At 35.6% G+C, this 21,783-nt stretch overlaps 1 protein-coding gene across 1 annotated transcript in view; it reads left to right on the top strand.

The window, feature by feature from the left end:
* Nucleotides 1-2,908: 2,908 nt before the first annotated feature.
* LOC149550728 (flavodoxin family protein / radical SAM domain-containing protein) overlaps nucleotides 2,909-21,783 on the top strand; it is a 59,781-nt gene continuing 40,906 nt past the window's right edge. Inside the window, exon 1 of the mRNA XM_089786290.1 lies at nucleotides 2,909-3,666. Within this exon, the coding sequence (XP_089642416.1) occupies nucleotides 3,075-3,666 (592 nt within the window). The 5' untranslated portion in view covers nucleotides 2,909-3,074. The remainder of the gene's footprint in view (nucleotides 3,667-21,783) is intronic.

The following is a 21,783-nucleotide window of genomic DNA, read 5'->3' as shown; positions in this document are numbered from 1 at the left end:
AGGAAAAGGCTAACAAAAGTATAACTCTTCGTCGTCACTAACATAAAACTGGTATTATAATTTAGAATTTGAAAATGAAGTAAACTAATGAAATGTGTAGAAATGGATGAAGTTTATAATTATATTTTTTAATAATTATTTTGAATAATAATTTATATATTTTCTTATTTTTTATAGATAATTTTTTAGTTGTTGAAAAATGCTGAAAATTAGGAGTTTAGTTCCCACCACAAAACTATATGGAAATAAACTTATTTCTATTTGAACTCAGACTATGTTATAGATAACATACATAACTAGAACAATCAAAAATAAAAATTGACTTTAGACATATATTTTCTTTGTTATAATGATTCAAATTTCAACTCACTTGAAATCGAAAGTTTTCATCTCCCACCACCATTTTCATAACAAATCTACTCTAACTAGAAGAAAAATTATACATTCTAGAAGAGGACTCTCTCCTCTAGAACGTCATATAATTTTTTATTTTTTTGATATGATTTAATATTTTTTCTTTCTCAAAATTAACATCTTTTCGAGTGTTAAAATATGTGCTTGTATAATTTTTTAATTACAATACACTATATCTAATTAAAACACTATAAACTCTATATGAGAATATTCTTGATTTTGAGCTCTATAAAATGGTATTTATATGTTACTAAAATAATATTCATAAAAATAGTAAGAGTTATTGAAACGTTAGTTTTCTGAAATAATTTGATTTCTTTAGTAATTGAATACAAACTAGCATAAAACATGCATTTAATAGACATTTTCAATTGGAAAAGTGTGAGACCATATATAACTTAGCTAGAATAAATTTATCTAGATCAAATATTTGAACATAATTGATTTTTGGATAGAAATACTCAAATTTAGTCATTTTGATAAGTCAGCTTGAAAAGTGACATAGATTTGTACTTTTACCCTTCAAACTTCTATGATTCTTTTATAAAACCTTCCCTAAAAGTTAGTCGGCATGTGGTAAACCTAAGACCTAGGCCCCATCTACTCAATGTAACTTAGACTTCTATAGTTTGTTCCAACCAATTAAAATGTAGGAGCAAAGATTGTGCTTCAATATCATGTAAAAGTTGATAATGATATCAACTAAAGAGAAGATCAAATTACAAGATGATTTGGACAACCTAAAAAGAATGTAGTGATTGCACATAATGAATTCGGAACACAAATGAGATTGAATAGTGTTGGTGTAATTAAGTATTTACTATTTAAACTTTATTTAAGTTTACTTAGGTTAATGCATATTCATATTAGTTGTCATGTGGACATCCAGGAGTTTGCATATTCACGAGTTGTCATGTAGCCGACAAAGTTGTTTGCACTCCAATTGAGAACATGTTGTCTACTAAATCTCTTTATGATCTATACACCTTTGTATTCTTATCCTGTAATTGTTTCACGTACATTCATGCACAATGGAGGATAATCCACTCTTGGTGGACATGTGCTTACTTGTTATAATTATCTTTTTTGACTCCTAGTCATCTTGATTGTCGTTAAATATATAGGCACATATATGATGTATTTATCTGATATCCATTATCATTTGATAATTTTTGAGATTCTTATTTGATCACCTTCTATCTCTCTTGTGCTATCTACAAAGCTTCTTGATCTTGGCATTTCATTCATTACTTTAGGAAAATTCTTACAAATAGAATTATTATAATACATAGATGAATTTCTCTTATAGAAAACAATAACACTAGTAATAATAAAAGTTAAACTAAAACATGATATGCAAAGTAGAGCCAAACTAGACTAGACTAATATGTCTACATGCTTAACATGTTTTCTTTGAAAGGAGTCTTAACTCTATAGAATGAGCACCCTTAGGTTGAAAAAAATCCTAACTATTTTGTTGAAAATGAAACCAACTCTTTATATGATTAAATAGTCATTGACATCAATTGTTCATCTATTTAAATAACCATAGACACCTGTTTTATCTAATTAACTAATGATATGCACCAATTTTTTGTCTAATTAAATAAGCATAGAATTACTTTTCATGAAACACTATTGCATTCAATAGTGTATGCATATAGTTAAACAAAGTTTTAGTTCTACTATTGCTATCAATCACTATAACATCTCTCACCATTTTAATTCAGGCCTTGAAAAGTTTGAAAACACACACACACACACGTTTGCTTATAGATAATAGATTATGTATTAGTCATTGAAACACAAGACACCATCACATCTTCTAACTCTACCATTATGAACATTTATATGGATACACCACAACCAATTATATTTAAATACGAAGCATCACTATATACACTTTGCCACCTTCATAGTTATTATAATTACATAACTAACATTTGTTAGAGGTTAGATGAAAATTATGCACCAAGTCAATCAAACATACATTCTTACCTACACAATTCGTCAACACTGTTATGTTTTTCCTACTTTGTTATAAGTCATCACAATTAATCCATCTATCATGATGTTCAAGTCAAACATAACCTTTCTTATTTCAACCCTTCTCCATTTTATCCTAATAATAAATCATAGACCATGATCTAAAATATTGATACTAAAAAGTTGTAAAATCTATCACAACATAAAACATATATCTAAACTAATTATCTAAATCACTGAGATGTGACAAAAGTACCATCTCGAAATCTCGCATTGTAGTGAAATAAAGCAAAAATATTTAATAATTCAAACTTTAGAAACCTTAATTGACAATAAAATAAAGACACTTTGTTATAGTAAACCATTCTCTTAAATTAAGAATAAAGAAAAAAAGAAAAACTAATTTAAAATTAACAAAACAATACTCTTTTGACTGAAATTTCCCCATGCACACTAAAAATAACAAATAGAAGTGATGGTTTTTATTTTGAAACTCCTTAACAAACGAGAACCCTTACAATTAAAAAGTAATCGGGGCCAAGTTGTAAGCTCACGAGCGTATCAGGTGCGAGGTGTGTGTGCGTTAATAAAAAAATGGTTTAAAAAGGGTTTAATTGTGAAATTTTGCTCCTGCGTAGATTTGGCGTAGTGTTGCAGGGCAGTAAGGATCTTCGATGGAGACGGCACAGTCGATTTCTGTGGCAGGGCCTCCATCTTTAGCAGCTCGAGTAGCGCTTGCGGCACTGGTCTCGGCCTCCTTATATTGCTTCTGGAAATCCACTCGTCTCAGAACATCAAAATCATCCCATGTGCAAAAAGAGGCAAAAGAATCAGTAAATCAATCGAACCACATCAATGGGTGCTGCAGGTCAAGTGTTCGAAACCCGGCGCTGCAACCTAACAACGGTTGCTGCAAGTCGTCGTCTTTGTCGTCATCTCCGCCCGGAAAGCTCTTTTTCGCCTCGCAGACGGGCACTTCAAAGGCCCTGGCTCACAAGCTTTCGAGCCTACTGCAGGAAAATAATGTTAAGGTCGAGGTCGTCGACCCGCGGTCGTATGAGCCAGAGGACATAGTGAAGGAGGCGCTTGTGATAATAGTGGCCTCGACCTGGGAGAATGGTAAGCCTCCGGATAATGCTGCATTTCTAGCGCAGTGGCTTGATGAGAGCTCTAAGGATTTCAGAGTTGGTGCAGGGCTGCTCAACACATGCAAATTTGCTGTCTTTGGCGTCGGCAGTAGCGCCTACGGATATACTTACAATCAAGGTAATTCATATGCTCATTTGAAATCGTTGTATGTTCCACTAGGCAGAATTTTGGTTAATTTTGGATAATTAATAAGGAGATAATTTTCACAGCAAGGCATTTGTGATATTGCTATTAGAATTCAATTGTGTAGTTTTTTAGTCAAAACTAGTTGATTAGCATTCATGAGTTTTGAGTTTAGGAGTATAAGGGGTTTTATAATGAATGGTTCATATGGCACAATACTTGGCAATGGTTCTGCAAGTTGGATTGCAAGCCAAGTGGCTTAATCTTGGACGGAACTCTGTGACTAAGCATGCTTGAGCTGGAACAGTATTGGGATGGGTGGTCTTTTGGGAAGTCCCGATTTCACTTATTTGAACATCATGTAGATGCAATGAGTGCTAAGTAATCCATTCACTCTCATGCTTGACCTGGAATAGTATTGGGATGCGTGATCTCTTGGGAAGTCTCAATGTTTGAACCATGTGAGCATCACTTAGATGCAATGGATGCTAAGTGTTCCATTCGCTCTCATGAGAGATGGCTTCTTGTGAACCACTACTCATGAAATGTGGGTCTATAAGTTTAACTGAAAAACTACATAGTTGAATCTTGATAACAATATCACAATCTAGACAATTAATTATCATTTTACTTCTTCCTTCGTACGCTAAAATGTTTATCTTTGAATTGATTATGCTATTGAAAACCTCATATCTACATCCAAATCACAATGTACTTCTAATAGTTGAACTTAAAATATGTTCTACTCTTTGAATTTCTTTTTAAGTATTATATCATGTTCAAAGTGGCAACTGCCAAAATGACAACAAGAATATTGGACATACATAGTTTGGAATGGAGTAGCCAATTATTTTGTTAGTCAACTTTTCATAAAAATAATTGTCCTCTCCTTAGATCATGGCCTTTGTTGAGAATTGGAGAAATCTTGTCATCCTCATGCATAACGTTGGCCATAGATTGGAACTCTCCAAGGGAATACTATTATCGTGCCAAGGGCATTGTATGTATCTAGTGGAGCAATCTCAATTATGAATCAACCTAACTTGACACCTCCTCCTACTCCTTTTTTGAGGGTTTGACCATTGGTAACTACAGGGCCCTAGGAAGGGGTTGTGGGACTGTCTTCAGTGCCCTCTTCGTGACATCCCCTATATTCAGCCGAACTAGTTGTGAGGGCTCTAGCGTTTATAATTGAGTGTCAATTGGCAGGGCAATGACCTATGCCTCCTATGGCCTAAACCCTTGGTTAGGAGCCTTGGTGAATTTGGGGTACGAACATCCATTGGAACCTCTAACATGCCAAGCCAGTCATCAATCTTGGTGGCTTCTTTAGTCACTGTAGTGCCTTCAAATGAATATGTCGATGTGGTGGATGGTGACTTTGTAGCCAATGATGGATCTACAATCGATAGTGGTATTGCAACTATTGGTGATATTGTGGCTAGAGTTGGTAACTAAGTATCCCACACATTGATGGATCCTTCAACATACCCTTCAACATCCACTTGAGAACAGGCATTCGTTGCACGTGATATTGTCTCTATAGTAGACTTTGTTAATGAAAATAGTTCAATGGTAGTACCACTCCCTGAAACATCTTTTTATGTCCTCTTCTTCCTGAGCAAGTGGCATTGTTGATTGTTTTGTATCCTCCCTATTGTATGCCTATGTTCCTCTGATAAAATGCAATTGGATAGAAAGTGCCTAGTTTCCCTAATGGCTGAAATCTTCCCCCCTTATCAAGAGATACTTGAGTGCGCATAACATCTAGTAGGAAACCAATAACATGCTATATCATATAGAATGCATTGTGCTTAAAGCACGAGAACTCTCAAATCTTCTCAAGCAACACAAATACTCAATTATAGAACTTCCTTATGCTTACCTCGATCTTAAATAGGATCATTCATATAGCTATGCTAGATGCCCCGCTCACTCCAAGCAATTGACACTTGATCAAATCTTAAATGCACTTCCATTCAAGAGTGGCAAGGAAGTTCTTTTTGAATATTTACAAGGGACCAACTGGGTTTATCTAGGCTAGCCAACTTTTTTGTAGTGTCCCCATTTTTAGCAGGTTCTTGTAGTTGTCTAGGTCAATTCATCATGGTGACCCTCGTGAGCTGACAGTGAGTTTTTAGGGTCTCTGAGTTGAACTTGCTGTTTATAGTGAGTCTATTTTGGGTAATTGCTATATTTGATACTACAGTGGTGGCATTGGCAGTTGGTTGCCATCTGCATATGGTTGAGCATATTAATGATGGAGTTCATATTCATTAACATATTAACGAGGCTTCATTATTTTTAATGCACTTTATGTTATTTCATGTTATAATTTAATGTTGTGAAGTTGAAGCCTCTTAAGTGAGAAGTGTGAAGAGGAAGCTAAGTTGCACAATTACATTATAAATATGACTCCAATTGTGAGGAATTGGCATCCAACTGACGATTGCTTTTTAATATTTACTTATCACCTGTGAGTGTTTGTTTGGAGTTGGTGAATTCAATCCAGTGCTGAAGTATAATGTACTCAATCTGAGTTTTCTGGGGTTTGAATTTGGTGCTTTCTCATATTGTGTTGCCTATGGCTGAGAAGCAAATTGTGGCTGAAGAGTTTTGGTATTGGAATTCTGGAAATTGATGTCACCCTTACTGTTTTCCTGTGGCTGGGTGTGCAAATTTGGGAGGAGATTTCTGAATTCTGAGTGCTAGCAATATCTGTTTGCTGGGCATTCTCATGTCTGATTATTTGGGGCGTTTGCATCTGAATTTGAGTGTGGGTATTCAGTGCTCTCTGGACGCCCAATCTCTTGTTGTTTGATGTGGCTTTTCCTTGCATAATAGTTCTGAAACAGGCGTCTAAATCTCTGCTTATAGGCGGCAATTGATCTGCAATAAATCAGTGTGCAGCTGTGTGAATATGAACGCCATTATTCTCTGAAAATTGGCATGGCTTATCAGGGATTTATAAGAGGAGTTGAGATCCTATTGAACTGAGTTTCTAGCACCATCTCTCCTTGTTCTTGGCATTGGTTCATTGTGGCATTTTGAGTGAATTTAATAGCAAGACAAGCTGAGTAATAGACTGTGGATTATAGAGCTGCAAATTGGTCACTGTTAGCAATAGACTGTGGACAGCATACTTACCTGTACAGTGACAACACTATAGGAGGGTTGCGATTTGGGAATAAAGTGGTCTGCTTTCTATTTGGAATTTCTCGACAAAAATCAGGTTCTTTCAATAAAAATTGTGATTCCCCTTATCATTGCATCATTTGTTTTGATAATAGTGCAAATTGCAAACATTCAAAATTAATCGTTGATGTGAGTTATATGTTGCATTTGCAGAATTTCATTTCATTTTATTTTTCCTTTCCATGCTTAATTGAAAAAACCAAGAAACATCTTCTCATTCATCAGCATAAGTAGAAGAGCCGGCTTGGGCTCTTCACATTTTTGATATTCAAAACAAATTAAATCCAATGTTGTATATGCTCGAGTCCCTTTGAATAGAGACTAAGGATTCATATTTAACAAGAATGAGTGTGATTACACAACGAATTCATGAAAAAGTAATAATAAGCTGCAATCACAAAAAACTAGGGAAGCAATCTCCTTACTTATTAACAATGCAGCAATTTGAATTAAGGAAAAGAGCTAAGTGATTAATAGAGACAGGGATCCATGATGTGGTGCAAACTAATTATGATGACTAGTAGTTAGCAATGGGACACTAGTGACGAGACTTGACCCGTCATGAAGGAAAACCACTCCAAGGGTTGCACGTCTTTATTAAATATTCTAATGTTTCTTTGATGGTCATCTTAGTTAATTTAGGTAGTTTCTATTTTTGACTTTTTGTTTACATTTGTTTCTGTTAGAAATATCATATTATAACTGCCTATCTGTTGTAAATTCTTTTTTCATTATTAAATATACAATTACCATTACATGGTATTAGAGCAGAATATGGGGTTTTTTAGAGTTTGGCAAAAAAATTATAAAGTTCATTTTTGGAAATCCTACAAATTTCTCACAACATTTTTAAAAGCTTTTTGGCTTGATTTTTTAAGCAAAGTGAAACAATTTTCGTGTACGGTTTCTTCCAAGAAATCGTTGAAGCTTTTTGTGGGTTTTCTCCTCAGTCTTTCTATGTCTTGAAGAGGTGTCATGTTCTGGGAAATTATTGGTTTTAGCCCATGTTTGGTTATGAACCGTTTTACAAGGGTGGATTGGTGCCCATTATTTTCGTGGCCCCATTTATTCTTTCCTGTTTGCGTGAAATTCTTGTTGTATGCCATATTTGTTTTGCATGGAAGCTTTTGGTTTTTTTGTGCATTCTTGCGCATCATGAATGCAGGCTGTTGTTGCAGGTTTTTTCAAACCATCGGTTTTTCTGCATTTTTCCAGCCTGTGCACGTTTTCCTTGTGTTGTTTTTAGTTTTCACGTTGTTTTTGGTGAAGCTTACAACTTTGCTCTCTATGACCTACGTTTTAAATTTTTGACAATTCTTGTATTGTCATTTTCTGCGAACATGCGACGACCCGATTTTTGCAACTGCTGCTAGGGTTTTGTGGATTATTCTCTGCGGCAAGGATTTTTGGAGCAGTGGACATTTCATTTTTCTTCCAGAAACATGTAGTTTTTATAATTTTTTCCACAAAAAAAATAATATTCTGTTTTGTAAATTTATTCCCACAAACTTATTCTGGGTTTCATAATGTTTTTCCACAAAAAAAAATGTTGTGTTTTATGTTTTTTTTAACAAAATGGTTATTGTTGGATTTTTAAAATTTTCTCAGTAAAAAATGATTTTGGGTTTTGATCAAATTTTCTCTTAAAAAATCATGTCTAGTTTTGATCAAGTTTTCTCCAAAAAAATTGTATTTGGTTTTATCTATTTTCTCGTTAAAATTTGTTTTTGGGTTTTCAATTTTTTTTCCAAAAAATCCATGACTGGTGCTGCTGGTCTCAGGGTTTTTTGCCTGCAAAAATAAATAAAAAACTCATTAGAGCGTTTGCTTGGTTTTTTCCTTAAAAAGAAGGCAGTTTTTCGTGTGTGATCTCAACATCACATCAAGGAGTCAATTTTCGGGTTGTAATGCTGATCTTTAAAAGTTTTGCCGATTTTCCAGAAAATTTGTGTATTTTTTCTAAAGCAATGGAGGGTTTGACCATTTTCTCCTCAAGTTCTTGGTTTCAGTTTGACAAATTGAGCTCAGTGTTTTTGGCTACAAGGAGGGATAATTTTGTCTACCTGACATTAGGTCGGAAGGATTTTGGTCATCTTGTTCATTTCTAGAAGTTTAGCAACATCTGGGAGGGTTGCAATAGAAAACCTATGTCGTTGAATGTTTTGAAGAGAAAGGGTCAGCCTTCTATGCATTCATGATAAAAAGACCTGCAAATTGTGTCTTTTGTAGGGTATTTAGAACGATGACAATTAATGGAAGGTATTAAATATTGTAATGTTTCTTTAATGGTCATCTTTGTTAGTTTAGGTATCCAGCTTCTGTTTATGTTTATTTCATTTAGAAACACCATAATGGAATTGGATAAATATTGTGAACTCCATCTTCGTTATTAAATATACAATTATTGTTATGATCTTGAGGGAAAGGATAGGGTATAAAAACATATTGAGAAGAAGAGAAGAAGGGACTCAAAAAAGGAGATTCTGTGAGATACACTCATATATGTCTGAGTGTAAACAGCATATCAAATTTATTCAAGGCATCAAAGAAGTGAGAATAAGGCATTTGATAAAGGCAGAAACTTAGAGTTTTATAATTAATAAACTAGACTACAGACTAATTCATTCAGGTCATTGTATGATGCATCGGGCATAAATTTCTCATTTGGTCGATTTGTTATTTGCCTTCCATTTGCTAGGAAATAGGAATGTTGTATAGATAACATATTGCTTCTCATATATATAATTAGAAGCATAATAAAATCTGATAAAGATTCCTTTAAAGCTTTCGTCCAAACTGCCATCCCATTATGGAGGGGAGAATGTACAAATAAGGTATGCAAGTAGCACAAGGTTCCATTTGAGTAGAGTAACCCCATGTGGGGTTGGGAAGCTGAATGGTGAGTGTCATTCCATGGCTCTTGGGCTTGATGGATAGGCTTGATGCACCTTGTATGATTTCCCACGATGTTTTATAATAGGGATGGGTTGTTGGGAAAAGTCTTAAGAGATTCCAGTTTTACATTATGATGGGATACATAATAAGGGATGCAAGTAGCAGATAAGTTCTATTCAAGTAAAGCAACCCTAAAAGGGGCTAGGAAGCTGAATGATGGGTGTCATTGTGTGCTCTTAGGCTTGATGGAAATTGAAATGATAATTTAGTGATATTCAATTAATCACAAACAAGACAAAAGCTCCTAAGTAGAGATTACAATCAAAATTTCTTAAACAAAAATAAAAGACTGAAAATAAGCATTCAAAAGAAGAACTAAGTACAAAATGGAATGATCCTAAATAAATGATCATTATAGAAACATTATATAATTACATTAACACCCTCCCTTAATGGTCATTCTAATAACTACCCTATAGAAGACTTGACATGATTTGTATGTCATTTGACTGTGAATACATAGAAGGCTGCCCCATTATTTTCAAAATACTTTGCGGCATGAGCTTATTGCTTGCTAAGATCCTTCCTGGTGTTGCAAAACTTCTGGATATGACCAAGTTTACCATAATCCTTCCAACATGATGTCAGGTAACAAAGCTACCCTTCCTTGCATCCAGAGACACTAAGATCAACTTCAAAAAACTTCACAACTCTAAAAAATAATGATTTTGCCAAAAATGTCAAAAGCAGCAATGCCCATGATTTTGTAAAGTAATTGTTAAAAAAATTTGCAAAAAAACATCGTTTGCGAGCTGCAACCCAAAACACTTTACAAGAAATCATGATCTTTGTGGAAAATAATCAGCAAAACCCATAAAACACCACGATTTTTTGGAAATCGTGCAAAGTCCTAACATGATTGTTTTTTTGAAAAAAATTAGAAAACCCTATGTAATTTTTTTGTGGAAAAAAATAGAAACCCCTACAAAAATTTTGGTGGAAAAGAAACAGAAAACTCTCCATGATCTTTTGTGGGAAAAAATTAAAAAAACCCTTAATAAATTTTTTTGTAGGAAAAAAAATAAGCAAACCCTCCATCCATGAGCAAATGAAAAATTCCTCAAACACAATAAACAATACCTCCAAAAAAACACAGTTCTAAGACGGAAATCTCTCATGCTCCGAAGAAAACCTTTAAAATCTACAAAGAAAATCTTCAAAACTTTCAGAGTTTTGCAGTTTCAAAAACCCTCACTTTTGTAAACAAATTGTTTTTTTCCTAGGGTTCCACACAGAGTTTCATAACAAATTGTTAAATACTTATGGAATTTAATTCCACATGTGAAATTTTGAAAAACTAAAGTATGGGCTCTAATACCATTAAGTGATGTTTGATATTCAATTAATTACAAAGGAGACAAAAAACTCCTTAAATAGAGATTACAAACAAAGTTTTTAAAACAAAAATAAAAGACTAAAATGAAACATTCTAAATAAGAAATAACTATGAAATGGAAAAATCCTCACCGAGTGAGCATTTTAGAAATAAAAGACTAAAATGAAACATTTTAAATAAGAACTAACTACGAAATGGAAAGATCCTCACTCAGTGAGCATTTTAGAAATATTACATAACTACATTAGCTGAAAGGCGTTAAGGCACCTTATATGTATTTCCAAGGAAATTATAAATAGAATAGGTAGTTAGGGAAAGAATCATTAAATCCTACATGCACCATTATGCTCTAAATAAAGACATAAAGTTGACTCTTTACATTCTCAAATATACTTCATACGATATTTGGGAATTCTATGTTAAATTAGAGTAAGGTTGCAATAGGGGGACATTTCAATTGGTCGCAAGGCATCTATCTTGCCATCCCGTGAAAGGTAGTTGATGCAATCTAGCCAAAGGGCTTTAAAGGCCAAGAAAGTGATCTATAAACGTAGTCTGAAATAGAATGAATCGGGTCAGCATTGCATTTCTATATGTGCGTGCCTTTGAAATGTGTGCTTTATGACGTTTGTATATTTATATATGACTAATGACATGCTGCACATGCTTTATGCCTTACATATATTCAAGTGTATGGGATCACCTCATGTCTTATGTTTTGTATCTGACATATATGTTTGCATGAATCTAGCATATATCATGATTAACAATTATGAAAATATGCAAATCAATCTCGGCTCTATAAGAGCATTAGTTTTGTTTCCATGAAGCTTGAACTTATCAAAAGAGTTAACAAGCACTTTCAGCTTGATATCTCATGATGTTTTAGAAGAACCTATTTTTAAGATACCTAACCCTTCTGTTATGTTTTCTTGATGCAGGAGCCTCCTAGGCTTTCTTGCAATTTTCTGCATGTTGGAGTCGAGTGCTAGTGGTTTTCAATTTTATGTTGCTGTTGAGCTGTCTAATGGATGCCGAGTTACTATAGCTCTAGTGGGTGCCAAGTTGCTATAGCTCCAGTGGATGCGGAGTTACTATAGCTCTTAGTGGATCCGAGTGAACCTGTTGGTGCCGAGTGCTAGTATTGGTTTTGGATCTGTTCATGCCGAGTTGTCTGTGAGCTGACTTTTGCCATTTAATTTATGTACGGGTATTTAATTTAGTGTTGTAGCTGACTTGTGGCTCGATTTATATTTAATATACAGGATTTAATTTAGTTTGTAATGAGTTGGGCCAATTTGTGGCTTAGTTGGGTATAAGTAAGGGGTTTTGTGGAGTCTTTAGGGGAAGTGATTATTCTAGCTTGGAGAAGGGGAGGAAGTGTAGCTGCAAATTTTGAAGAGTTAGGGCTGCGGTTGGAGAACCAAAGGATTGCTTGGTGGACCTGAGGGCACAATTGTGGATTCTTCTTAGTGTTCTTATCCAGTTGTGGATCTGGACTAGCTATGGTTTAGATTGAATCTTGAGGGATCTTGCAGAACTGTTACTGTAAGTGTTGTTGTATTTGGCCGTAACTCAGAAGGCCTTACAACTGGGCATTTGCATGTAAACAGTTATTTTATAAATAAAGAGTTGTGATTAGGTATTAGATCTTGCATTGCTATTATCTTGTGTTGTGTTTCTGTTGTGTGGTTATATTGCTGGGGGCTAGGACATCTCCTTTGGGGATTCTCCTGCCTTGCACTGTGTCAGGTGGTATCAAAGTAAAGTTTGTTCCTGAATGTGTTGATAGATCGCCGAAGCTAAGGCAGTTTACACTAGGACTTGCAGAGAAGGTTGATCTTATGGCTGATTCATCTTCTGGATTGGTGGATCTGTTGCTTAGGGTTTGCTAAAATTTTGGAAGATGCCTCCAAGAAGATTGGACCGTAGGGCAATTGATGATCTTAGTGATGCCGTAGAAGAAAGGATCTCAGAGAAGATAAGAGTAGAGTTCAGATCTGAGATTGCATTGATGAAGAGTGACATGATTGCTGAAATTGTAAGTGCTTTAGGTGGCATACCTAGGCATGTGGGTACTAAAGGAAGTTATGAGGAAGTTGTTGAAGACTTTGAAGTTGTTGGATCTAGTGGTGAGGACAAAACTGATCGTGTGGCTCTAGAGACCTATTGGAACTAGGGCTGGTCAGTTTGCTAGACCTGAATCTTAGTTGAAGCTGAAACATAAGATGGAGGTTTCCAATTTCTCAGGTACTTTGACTCCTGAAGACTTGATTGATTGGATTGATGAATTGAAAGACTACTTTGAGCTTGAGTATGTTGAAGATCCACTCAGAGTGAGGTTGGCATAAACTAAGTTGAAAGGATATGCTGCTCTTTGGTGGAAAGAATTGTAAAGAGACAGAGAAGAGGAAGGTGAAATGAAGATCTCTAGATGGAGATTGATGGTGACTAAGTTGAAGAATAAGTTCATTTATGCTGATTATGAACTTGAGTTGTTTAAAAGGTTGCAGAATCTGAAACAGAAAGATATGTCTTTGAAAGATTATACTGAGGAATTCTACAAGTTGACTATTCGGTTTGGTTATAGAGAATTGTCAAAGGAAAATGTAGCTCAGTACATTAATGGTTTGAGATTCAATATTCAGGATGAGGTTGGTATGCTGAATATTTCTTTGGTTGAGGATGCTTGTCAGTATGCACTGAAGGTAGAGGATAAGTTGAAAAGGAAAAGTCAAGGTAATGCTAGAGGGAAGGAGAAGCAGGATAGCTTGGCACAAGCTAAATCGAGTGCTGAAAGTGAAACAAAACTCACTGATTAGAAAAGGGGGATGTTGTGGGCTTTTCACACCATCGCCCCATTGCAAATGGGGGGCCCCCTTTTGTCTCTTGGTCTTGTCCTTTTGGCTTCAGTTCTTGGTAGTATTGGGCTCAATCTTCTAAAGTTCTCTCTTTCAAATGAGAATTGGTAAAATTGGCCAGATGTGGAAAGTGTTGTCCATGTGGCTCTGAGAATGGAAATTATTTGCTTGTTTGAGAATTGAATGTCTTGACTTACTATTTTTAGAAAGTCTATTTTTAGTAAATTTCACTGCCTCTCAGATTGACCTTATTTTTCCTTTGGGACAACTTACTATTTTTAGAGTGTCTATTTTTAGTTAGTCTATTTTTAGTAAATTTCACTGCATCTTAGATTGGCCTTATTTTGACTTTGGGACAACTTACTATTTTTAGAATGTCTATTTTTGGTAGGTCTAACTTTGCAACAAGTGAGCTATGGTTGATAAAGAGCCAAAAGGGTACATGTGTCTATATCCAAAAGAACGGGCAAGCACGACAGTCAATCAAGAAAATAATGGTTAAGTCTGGAATAACCCATGAAATATCCAAAAGTGGAAAGGCATGAAAATATAAGGAAAAATGGTTGTTGCGAAATTCTTCCATCATGGACAAAATTCATGATCACTCAAAAAATCCAACCTTGGAGAAAAATGGTTGTTGCGGAATTCTTCCATCATGGACAAAATCCACGATCTCTCAAAATATCCTGCCATGGAGAAAAATGGTTGTTGTGGAATTCTTCCATCGTGGACAAAATCCAAAATCACTCAACAATCCTGCCTTGGAGAAAAATGGTTGTTGTGGAATTCTTCCATCATGGACAAAATCCACGATCTCTCAAATTATCCTACCATGGAGAAAAATGGTTGTTGCGGAATTCTTCCGTCATGGACAAAATCCACGATCACTCAAAAAATCCAGCCTTGGAGAAAAATGGTTGTTGTAGAATTCTTCCATCATGGACAAAATCCACGATCTCTCAAAAAATCCCGCCTTGGAGAAAAATGGTTGTTGTGGAATTCTTCCATCATGGACAAAATCCATGACCACTCAAAAATTTCCACGAGCAAGAGAATTAGAAATCATGGAAGCAAAAATGGCTAAGTGTTGGAGATTTATCCTTCATAGAAGCAAAAATGGCAAAATGTTAGAAATTCCTCCTTCATGGAAGAAAAAATGCTAGTGTTGGAAGTTTCTCCTTCATGGAAGAAAAACTGGCTAAGTGTTGGCAATTCCTCCTTCATGGAAGCAAAAATGGCTAAGTGTTGGAGATCTGCCCTTTATAGAAGCAAAAATGGTGAAGTGTTAGAAATTCCTCCTTCATGGAAGAAAAAATGCTAGTGTTGGAAGTTTCTCCTTCATGGAAGCAAAAATGGCTAAGTGTTGGAGATTTGTCCTTCATAGAAGAAAAATTGGCTGAGTGTTGGCAATTCCTCCTTCATGGAAGAATAAATGGCTAAGTGTTGGAAACTTTCTCCTTCATGAAAAAATGAAAAAGGATTAAGTGGTGGAAATTTCATCTCCAGATCTTGAATGTCACCCTCTTCAAGTGTGTACCCAAGACTGGAAAAATGATTGATGATGATTAAAAAAGGGAGAATTCTTCAAAATGTAAGAAAAGGCATAACAGTGAATTGAGAGCATTTGAAGAAAAAGGAGGAGAAAGCTCTAGTTCTAGAAATTCAAGAAAGATGCTCAAAATCCAAAATTCTAGTACCAAGATCGAAGTACTAAGTGATCCGGTCCCAGACATTCTAGGTTCAAAGATCAAAGTTCAAATCCAAAAATCCAAGAACATGGCAAAGGTAGTTCAATATGAAGAAATTCTAGAGTAACATAATCATCAACAAGGGATTCCAATCCATTTTAGGGAGATAAATTTCCAAGCAAGTATATGGAAGACGAGAATGTTCGAAGAGAGATTTTCAGAAAAGTAAGTCAAAGTTGGATCTTAGTTAAAATGATGCAATTGGAAAAGACTTGAGCTTACATGGCCTCCATCATCATTTCATGGCATCCAATTATCTTTGATGAAGAACTGAAGTCTCCAAGTCAAACTTCTATGCATTCAGAGAATGGAATCAAGAATAGTTTATTCAAGGAAGATTGAGCATTTATTGAGTAATGGACATGCATGGTGGATATTTATTGCACCCCACTCCTTCCTAAACGAGCATGCATAGTGGGCATTTATTACCCACTACAGTAGTGGATTCCTTATTGCATTAATGTAGATTCCTTTCCTTTGCCCTAACCCTAATTAGGGCTGATGTAGCACAATCTTGGCCATCAGTTATTGTGATCATCTGGGCCACCTGTTGTAATTGAGGACCTATATAAAGGCCTCATTTCTCATTTGTAAAGGGGAGATTTTTATGAGATTGTTGCTATGAGCTACTGAGATAATAAAGTTTTCATTGGAGTTTGGTGAATACTTGACGTGTCTTAATGCTTGCTTGTTCTCCTAAATTTCTTCAATTAGATTAAGTTTAGCCTAGTTAAAATGTGTGGTGATTACAATGAAGAATATGATGGTGTATTGATGAATTCCTTTGGTTCATACTTTTGACGTTTTAGTGATTCTAACTTGTTGTGCAAAGTTAGCCTGAACCCCTTTCATGCATCTGCTTAACTTCTATCATTCGTATACATTGTTATTTATGATGGCATATGTAGTGATATGAAAATCTTTAGCATAACCCTTGAAGATTGCACCAGTTCATGCGTAGTTGTAGTATAACTTAGCGAAGCGGAATTTGGTAAATTGAGGAATTTGTCCACTAGAATACTATTTGTTGTTATCACTACCCTTAGGATTAGAATAGAATTCCTAAACCCTATCTTATTGAATTTTTGCATATTTTGTGAAAACTCCAAAAAAAGTACTTCATTGCAAAACCCTAAATAGCTCCCACATCTAGTATGGCTTGAAATGAATATGAATAAACATGTAAGGCCCCTTGTGATCATCAGCAAATCACATCAACCACTGATCTTATCCACAGTCAAGACCTGGCATTAGAGGAACCTTGAAGTCATTGTATGATCTTCTAGCAATCTTAGCATACATGAGACTTTATTCAAGAGAGGATAAGATATTTTGGTATTTTGTTCTACTGTTTGGTGAGTCATAAAACACACATCAACAAGGGACAGGTAGGACAATTGTTGTTGTGAATGAGGTTGCAGTCCAAGACAGTCAACTTGAGCAAGGAGAAAGTTTGCTGGCTCGACGAGTACTGGTTGGTGAGAGGACATTGGATTCTTGTTAGAGGACTAGTTTGTTTAGGACTTTTTGTAAGTCTGGTGGTAAAGTCTGCAAGGTGATTGTGAATGGTGGTAGTACTGATAACCTTGTTGCTGAGGAGATGGTTCAAAAACTTGGTTTGTAGAGTGTGAGACATCCTTGTCCTTATAGGATTGGTTGGTTGCAAGGTCAACATACTTTGGAAGTGAGGGAGCAATACATTGTTGATTTCCAAATTGGGCAGTATAAAGATCAAGTGTTGTGTGATATTGTGGACATGAACAATTGTCATGTGTTGCATGGTAGACCTTGGTAGTATGATTGCAGGGCTTTGCATGATTGTGTCAAGAATGTGCTTACTGTTGAGAAAGGTGGCAGGAAGTTTTCCCTGATTACTTTGTGGAATGAAGAGCTCGGTAGGAGGAACTTGAGTATTGGCAACCGAGTTGAGTTGGCATATTCTGAGAAAGTTGGAGATCAGTGTGGAAAGAAGACTTGTAGCACACCTAAGATGGATGTGAAGAAGCAGAAGGAGGGAAAGATTGTATAAGTTGAAGATTTGCAAAATATGTATGTGAAGAACCAGTTTGGGATTTATGTGTTGAATCCCAAAAGATGTTCTTCTAGTTACTAGGACATCTTTTTGAACTTGTGGCGTCTGATGCAAGAGCATCCTAGGCTTTCTTGCAATCCTGCATGTTGGAGCCGAGTGCTAATGGTTTTCAATTTTATGTTGCTGCCGAGCTGTGTAATGGATGCCAAGTTACTGTAGCTCTAGTGGGTGTCGAGTTACTGTAGCTCTAGTAGATGCCGAGCTATTGTAGCTCTAGTGGGTGCCGAGTTACTGTACCTCTTAGTGGATGCCGAGTGAACCTGTTGGTGCCGAGTGCCAATATTGGTTTTTGGTTCAGTTCATGCGGAGTTGTCTATGAGTCGACTTTTGGCATTTAATTTATGTATGGGTATTTAATTTAGTGTTGTAGTTGACTTGTGGCTTGACCTATATTTAATATACGGGATTTAATTTAGTTTGTAATGAGCTGGGCTGACTTGTGGCTTAGTTGGGTATAAGTAAGGGGTTTTGTGGAGTCTTTAGAGGAAGTGATTATTCCAGCTTGGAGAAGGGGAGGAACTGTAGTTGTGAATTTTGAAGAGCCAGGGCTGCAGTTGGAGAACCAGAGGATTGCTTGGTGGACTTGAGGGTACAAGTGTGGATTCTTCTTGGTGTTCTTATCTAGTTGTGGATTTGGACTAGCTAGGTTTTGGATTGGATCTTGAGGGATCTTGCAGAATTGTTATTGTAATTGTTGTTGTATTTGGCCGTAACTCGGAAGGCCTTACAGCCGGGCATATTGCATGTAAACAGTTATTTTATAAATAAAGAGTTGTGATTTGGTATCAAATCTTGCATTGCTATTATCTTGTGTCGTGTTTCCGCTGTGTGGTTATATTGCTGGGGGCTAAGACATCGCCTTTGGGGATTCTCCTGCCTTGCACTGTGTCATTTCTGGACATGGATGATAATGATACATCCACAGCTAGCAAATATCATTGTAAGGTTAAGTGGGAACAAAATATGTTGACACTAGCTACTCCGATGTTGACACTAGCAACTCCGATTCTATGGCAACCAAGTTATGTGTGTAGGCAATTCATGGTTGCATTCCACTCCAAAGAACTAGGCAACAAAGTGTAACCCTAAATAAGCAATATGATTAGTTTTTAGACTATTATGGCATTGAATCTTGTCACACTATTTGTCAATTTGCTGCTAGTAAAAACCCTTTATTTCTACATCATCAAAACAATATTAGCAACGATATTAGGAGAAATGATATCAAAATATGCCAAAAATTTATGATGACATCTTCAAGATATAAAACTAAAGGAATTATGAAAAATTTCAAGGGGTCGATTGAGTTTCTCTAGGCTAGCCGTCCGTTTGATATTTAACATAATTTTGTATAGGTCTGACTCCCTTTGAATGAAGACTAAGGATGCATATTTAAGCAAGTATGGTGCAGTTACTTATGGGTATCATGAAAAATCAATAATAAGCTGGGATTGCAAAAAAATAAGGGCAGTGATCTCCTTATTTATTAATAATGCAGCACTTTGTATTAAGGAAAAGAACTAAGTAATATTTTAAGACAATGATCCATGATGAGGTGTGAACTAGTTGTGATGACTATTTGTTAGCAATGGGACACCAATGAGGAGACCTGACTTCTCATGAAAGGACAGCCACTCCAAGAATTGCACATCTTGAGGGAAATGATAGTGTAAAACCATGTTGAGAAGAAGATAGGAAGGACGTCAAAAGAGGAGAGTCTCTGAGATATACTAATATATATTTGATTGTAAACAGCAGGTCGGATTTATATAAGGCGTAGAAGAATTGAGAATAAGGCATTCGATCAGTGCAGAAAGTAGAGTTTTGTAATTAATAAACTATATTGCAGACTTATAATTGACTCAGGATATTGCTACAATGGATTAAGCATGCACTTTTCATTTGGTGGATTTATTATTTGTATATCATTCAGTAGGAAGTATGAATGTTATGCAGATAACATAGTGCTTCTAATATATATATATATATATATTCCTTTGAAGCTTTCTTTTAATTTGCTATCCCACTATGGAGAGGAGAATGTACATATAAGGGATACAAGTAGCACAAGGTTCCATTTGAGTCATTCCATGCTTCTGGCTTGATGGATAGGCTGGACGCTCCTTATATTATCTCCCATGCAGCTCAATGATATAGATGGGTTGTTGGGAAAAGCCTTAAGGGGATCCACGTATGCATTATGTTGGAATACATAGCAAGGGATGCAAGTAGCACATACATTCCATTCAAAAAGAGCAACCCCAAGTGGGCCAGTAGGCTGAATTGTGGGTGGCATTCCGTGCTCTTGGGGTTGATGGAAATGAGTAAGCTCAAGGCGCATTAAGGGGACTCATAATGAGAATAGGCTGTTAGGAAAATTATTTTTGAATCCCACATGCACCATCATGCACTAAATCAAGATATAAAGCTGAAATGTCCATTCCTAAATGTACTCCATACCTTATTTGGGAATTCTAGGGAAAATTAGAGCCCCAATAGGGGATGTTACATGATTGTATATGTTGTAATGGTATCATCTTTTTCTTGAATTGTCTTACCTTATCCAATACAAGGCCTATAATGTAGTGGCCTCATTCCCATGATTTCTTTGATGAATGAGTAGAAGCTTTAAGCTCGACAATGCACAATAAACTTTAGATATACATCTCCTCAAAAAGAGATATGATAGTTGTCAATAAATTGCTCTACTTCAAAATAATGCAAGGACTATATGGTGGGGGAAAGATTATGCAAGCTTAAAAAATGAAGTCATGCTTTCCAGTTGTGAAATTCCAAAAGTGATGTATGCACACTAGATTGCAAGTAGGAAGCTGTGCTCTATAAAATAGCAACAAGGGAGACTATACCACCCAATGAAGAGTTTGTACACCCAGTCATTGGTTGAATATACAAATCACCCTTAGTTCTTTTTGGATCTTTGCCGTCCAATGTCGCTTCTCAACTAAGGAATGTTGTGTGCTGAAATTGCTTTCTTTGATGCTATATGAGGATTTGTTTTGCTCTGTGCCCTTACATGAAAGAAAGAGCGTTGAGGCTATACGTTAGTTGAAAGTGGAAGAAGAAGTAGAAATGAAACAAAAATCTTGGGATGTCAATGTGAGTGTCCTAATCGTATGGTAGGGAAAAGACATTAAAATATTTCTGTACAATATGGAACTTTTGGGAGGACTCTGTATGTTTTAAAGTGAAGAAGTAAAAACCCAAGAGGTTATACGATGAAGATTTCCAAGCTTTGTCATTCTCTCTAAAATGCTTTTCAAGACCATGCATTTAATTGGAATGTAAATCATACCCTGGAAATGTACCAAAGTTGTACGATGTGGTTGAATGGAAGACGCTATGCAATTTCCCATGCATTGTAATAATATTTTACCCATCCTTTTGTAGTTTTAAAAAATTGATATTTTAACATTGGCCACTTTTAATATTCTATTAGTCTTTATTTTTATTTTTTCAGCTTTCAATTTTTTTGTATTCATGAACTTCATGATTTTGCCTCTACATAATTTTTTTTGAACTCCATCACTTTAATAAAAAAAATTTGTTTCCTCATTTTTGCTTAATTTTTCCCTTCTAAATTTAAGGGAAAGGACCCAATAGTCGCACATCCTAGCATCACGCACTTTTAGATCCTAAATAGTATGTTGGATTTTGATGATTTTTTCGATATGTCTCTATATGCAAGTTAACTGCTTTAATCTAGGGTTTCAGCTTTAGAGGATTTATGGATCTCTTAGTAGAGGTTGCCGCCGTAAAATACAAAGTGGTTAAAAAGGCCATTTCAAAGTATCATTTGATACCCACTATGTTCTTGCACCAATAGCCGTTCACCCAAAAAAGCTAGTACTTGTGGCCAAATGTCCTAGTAGTCATTACGAAATGTCCTATTAGTTGCACACAAAT

The sequence above is a fragment of the Cupressus sempervirens genome, chromosome 6 (genome assembly GCF_028749045.1).
Source record: "Cupressus sempervirens isolate cs-2001-9-10 chromosome 6, ASM2874904v1, whole genome shotgun sequence".
Classification (NCBI taxonomy): domain Eukaryota; kingdom Viridiplantae; phylum Streptophyta; class Pinopsida; order Cupressales; family Cupressaceae; genus Cupressus; species Cupressus sempervirens.
This window is presented reverse-complemented; position numbering and strand designations above follow the sequence as displayed.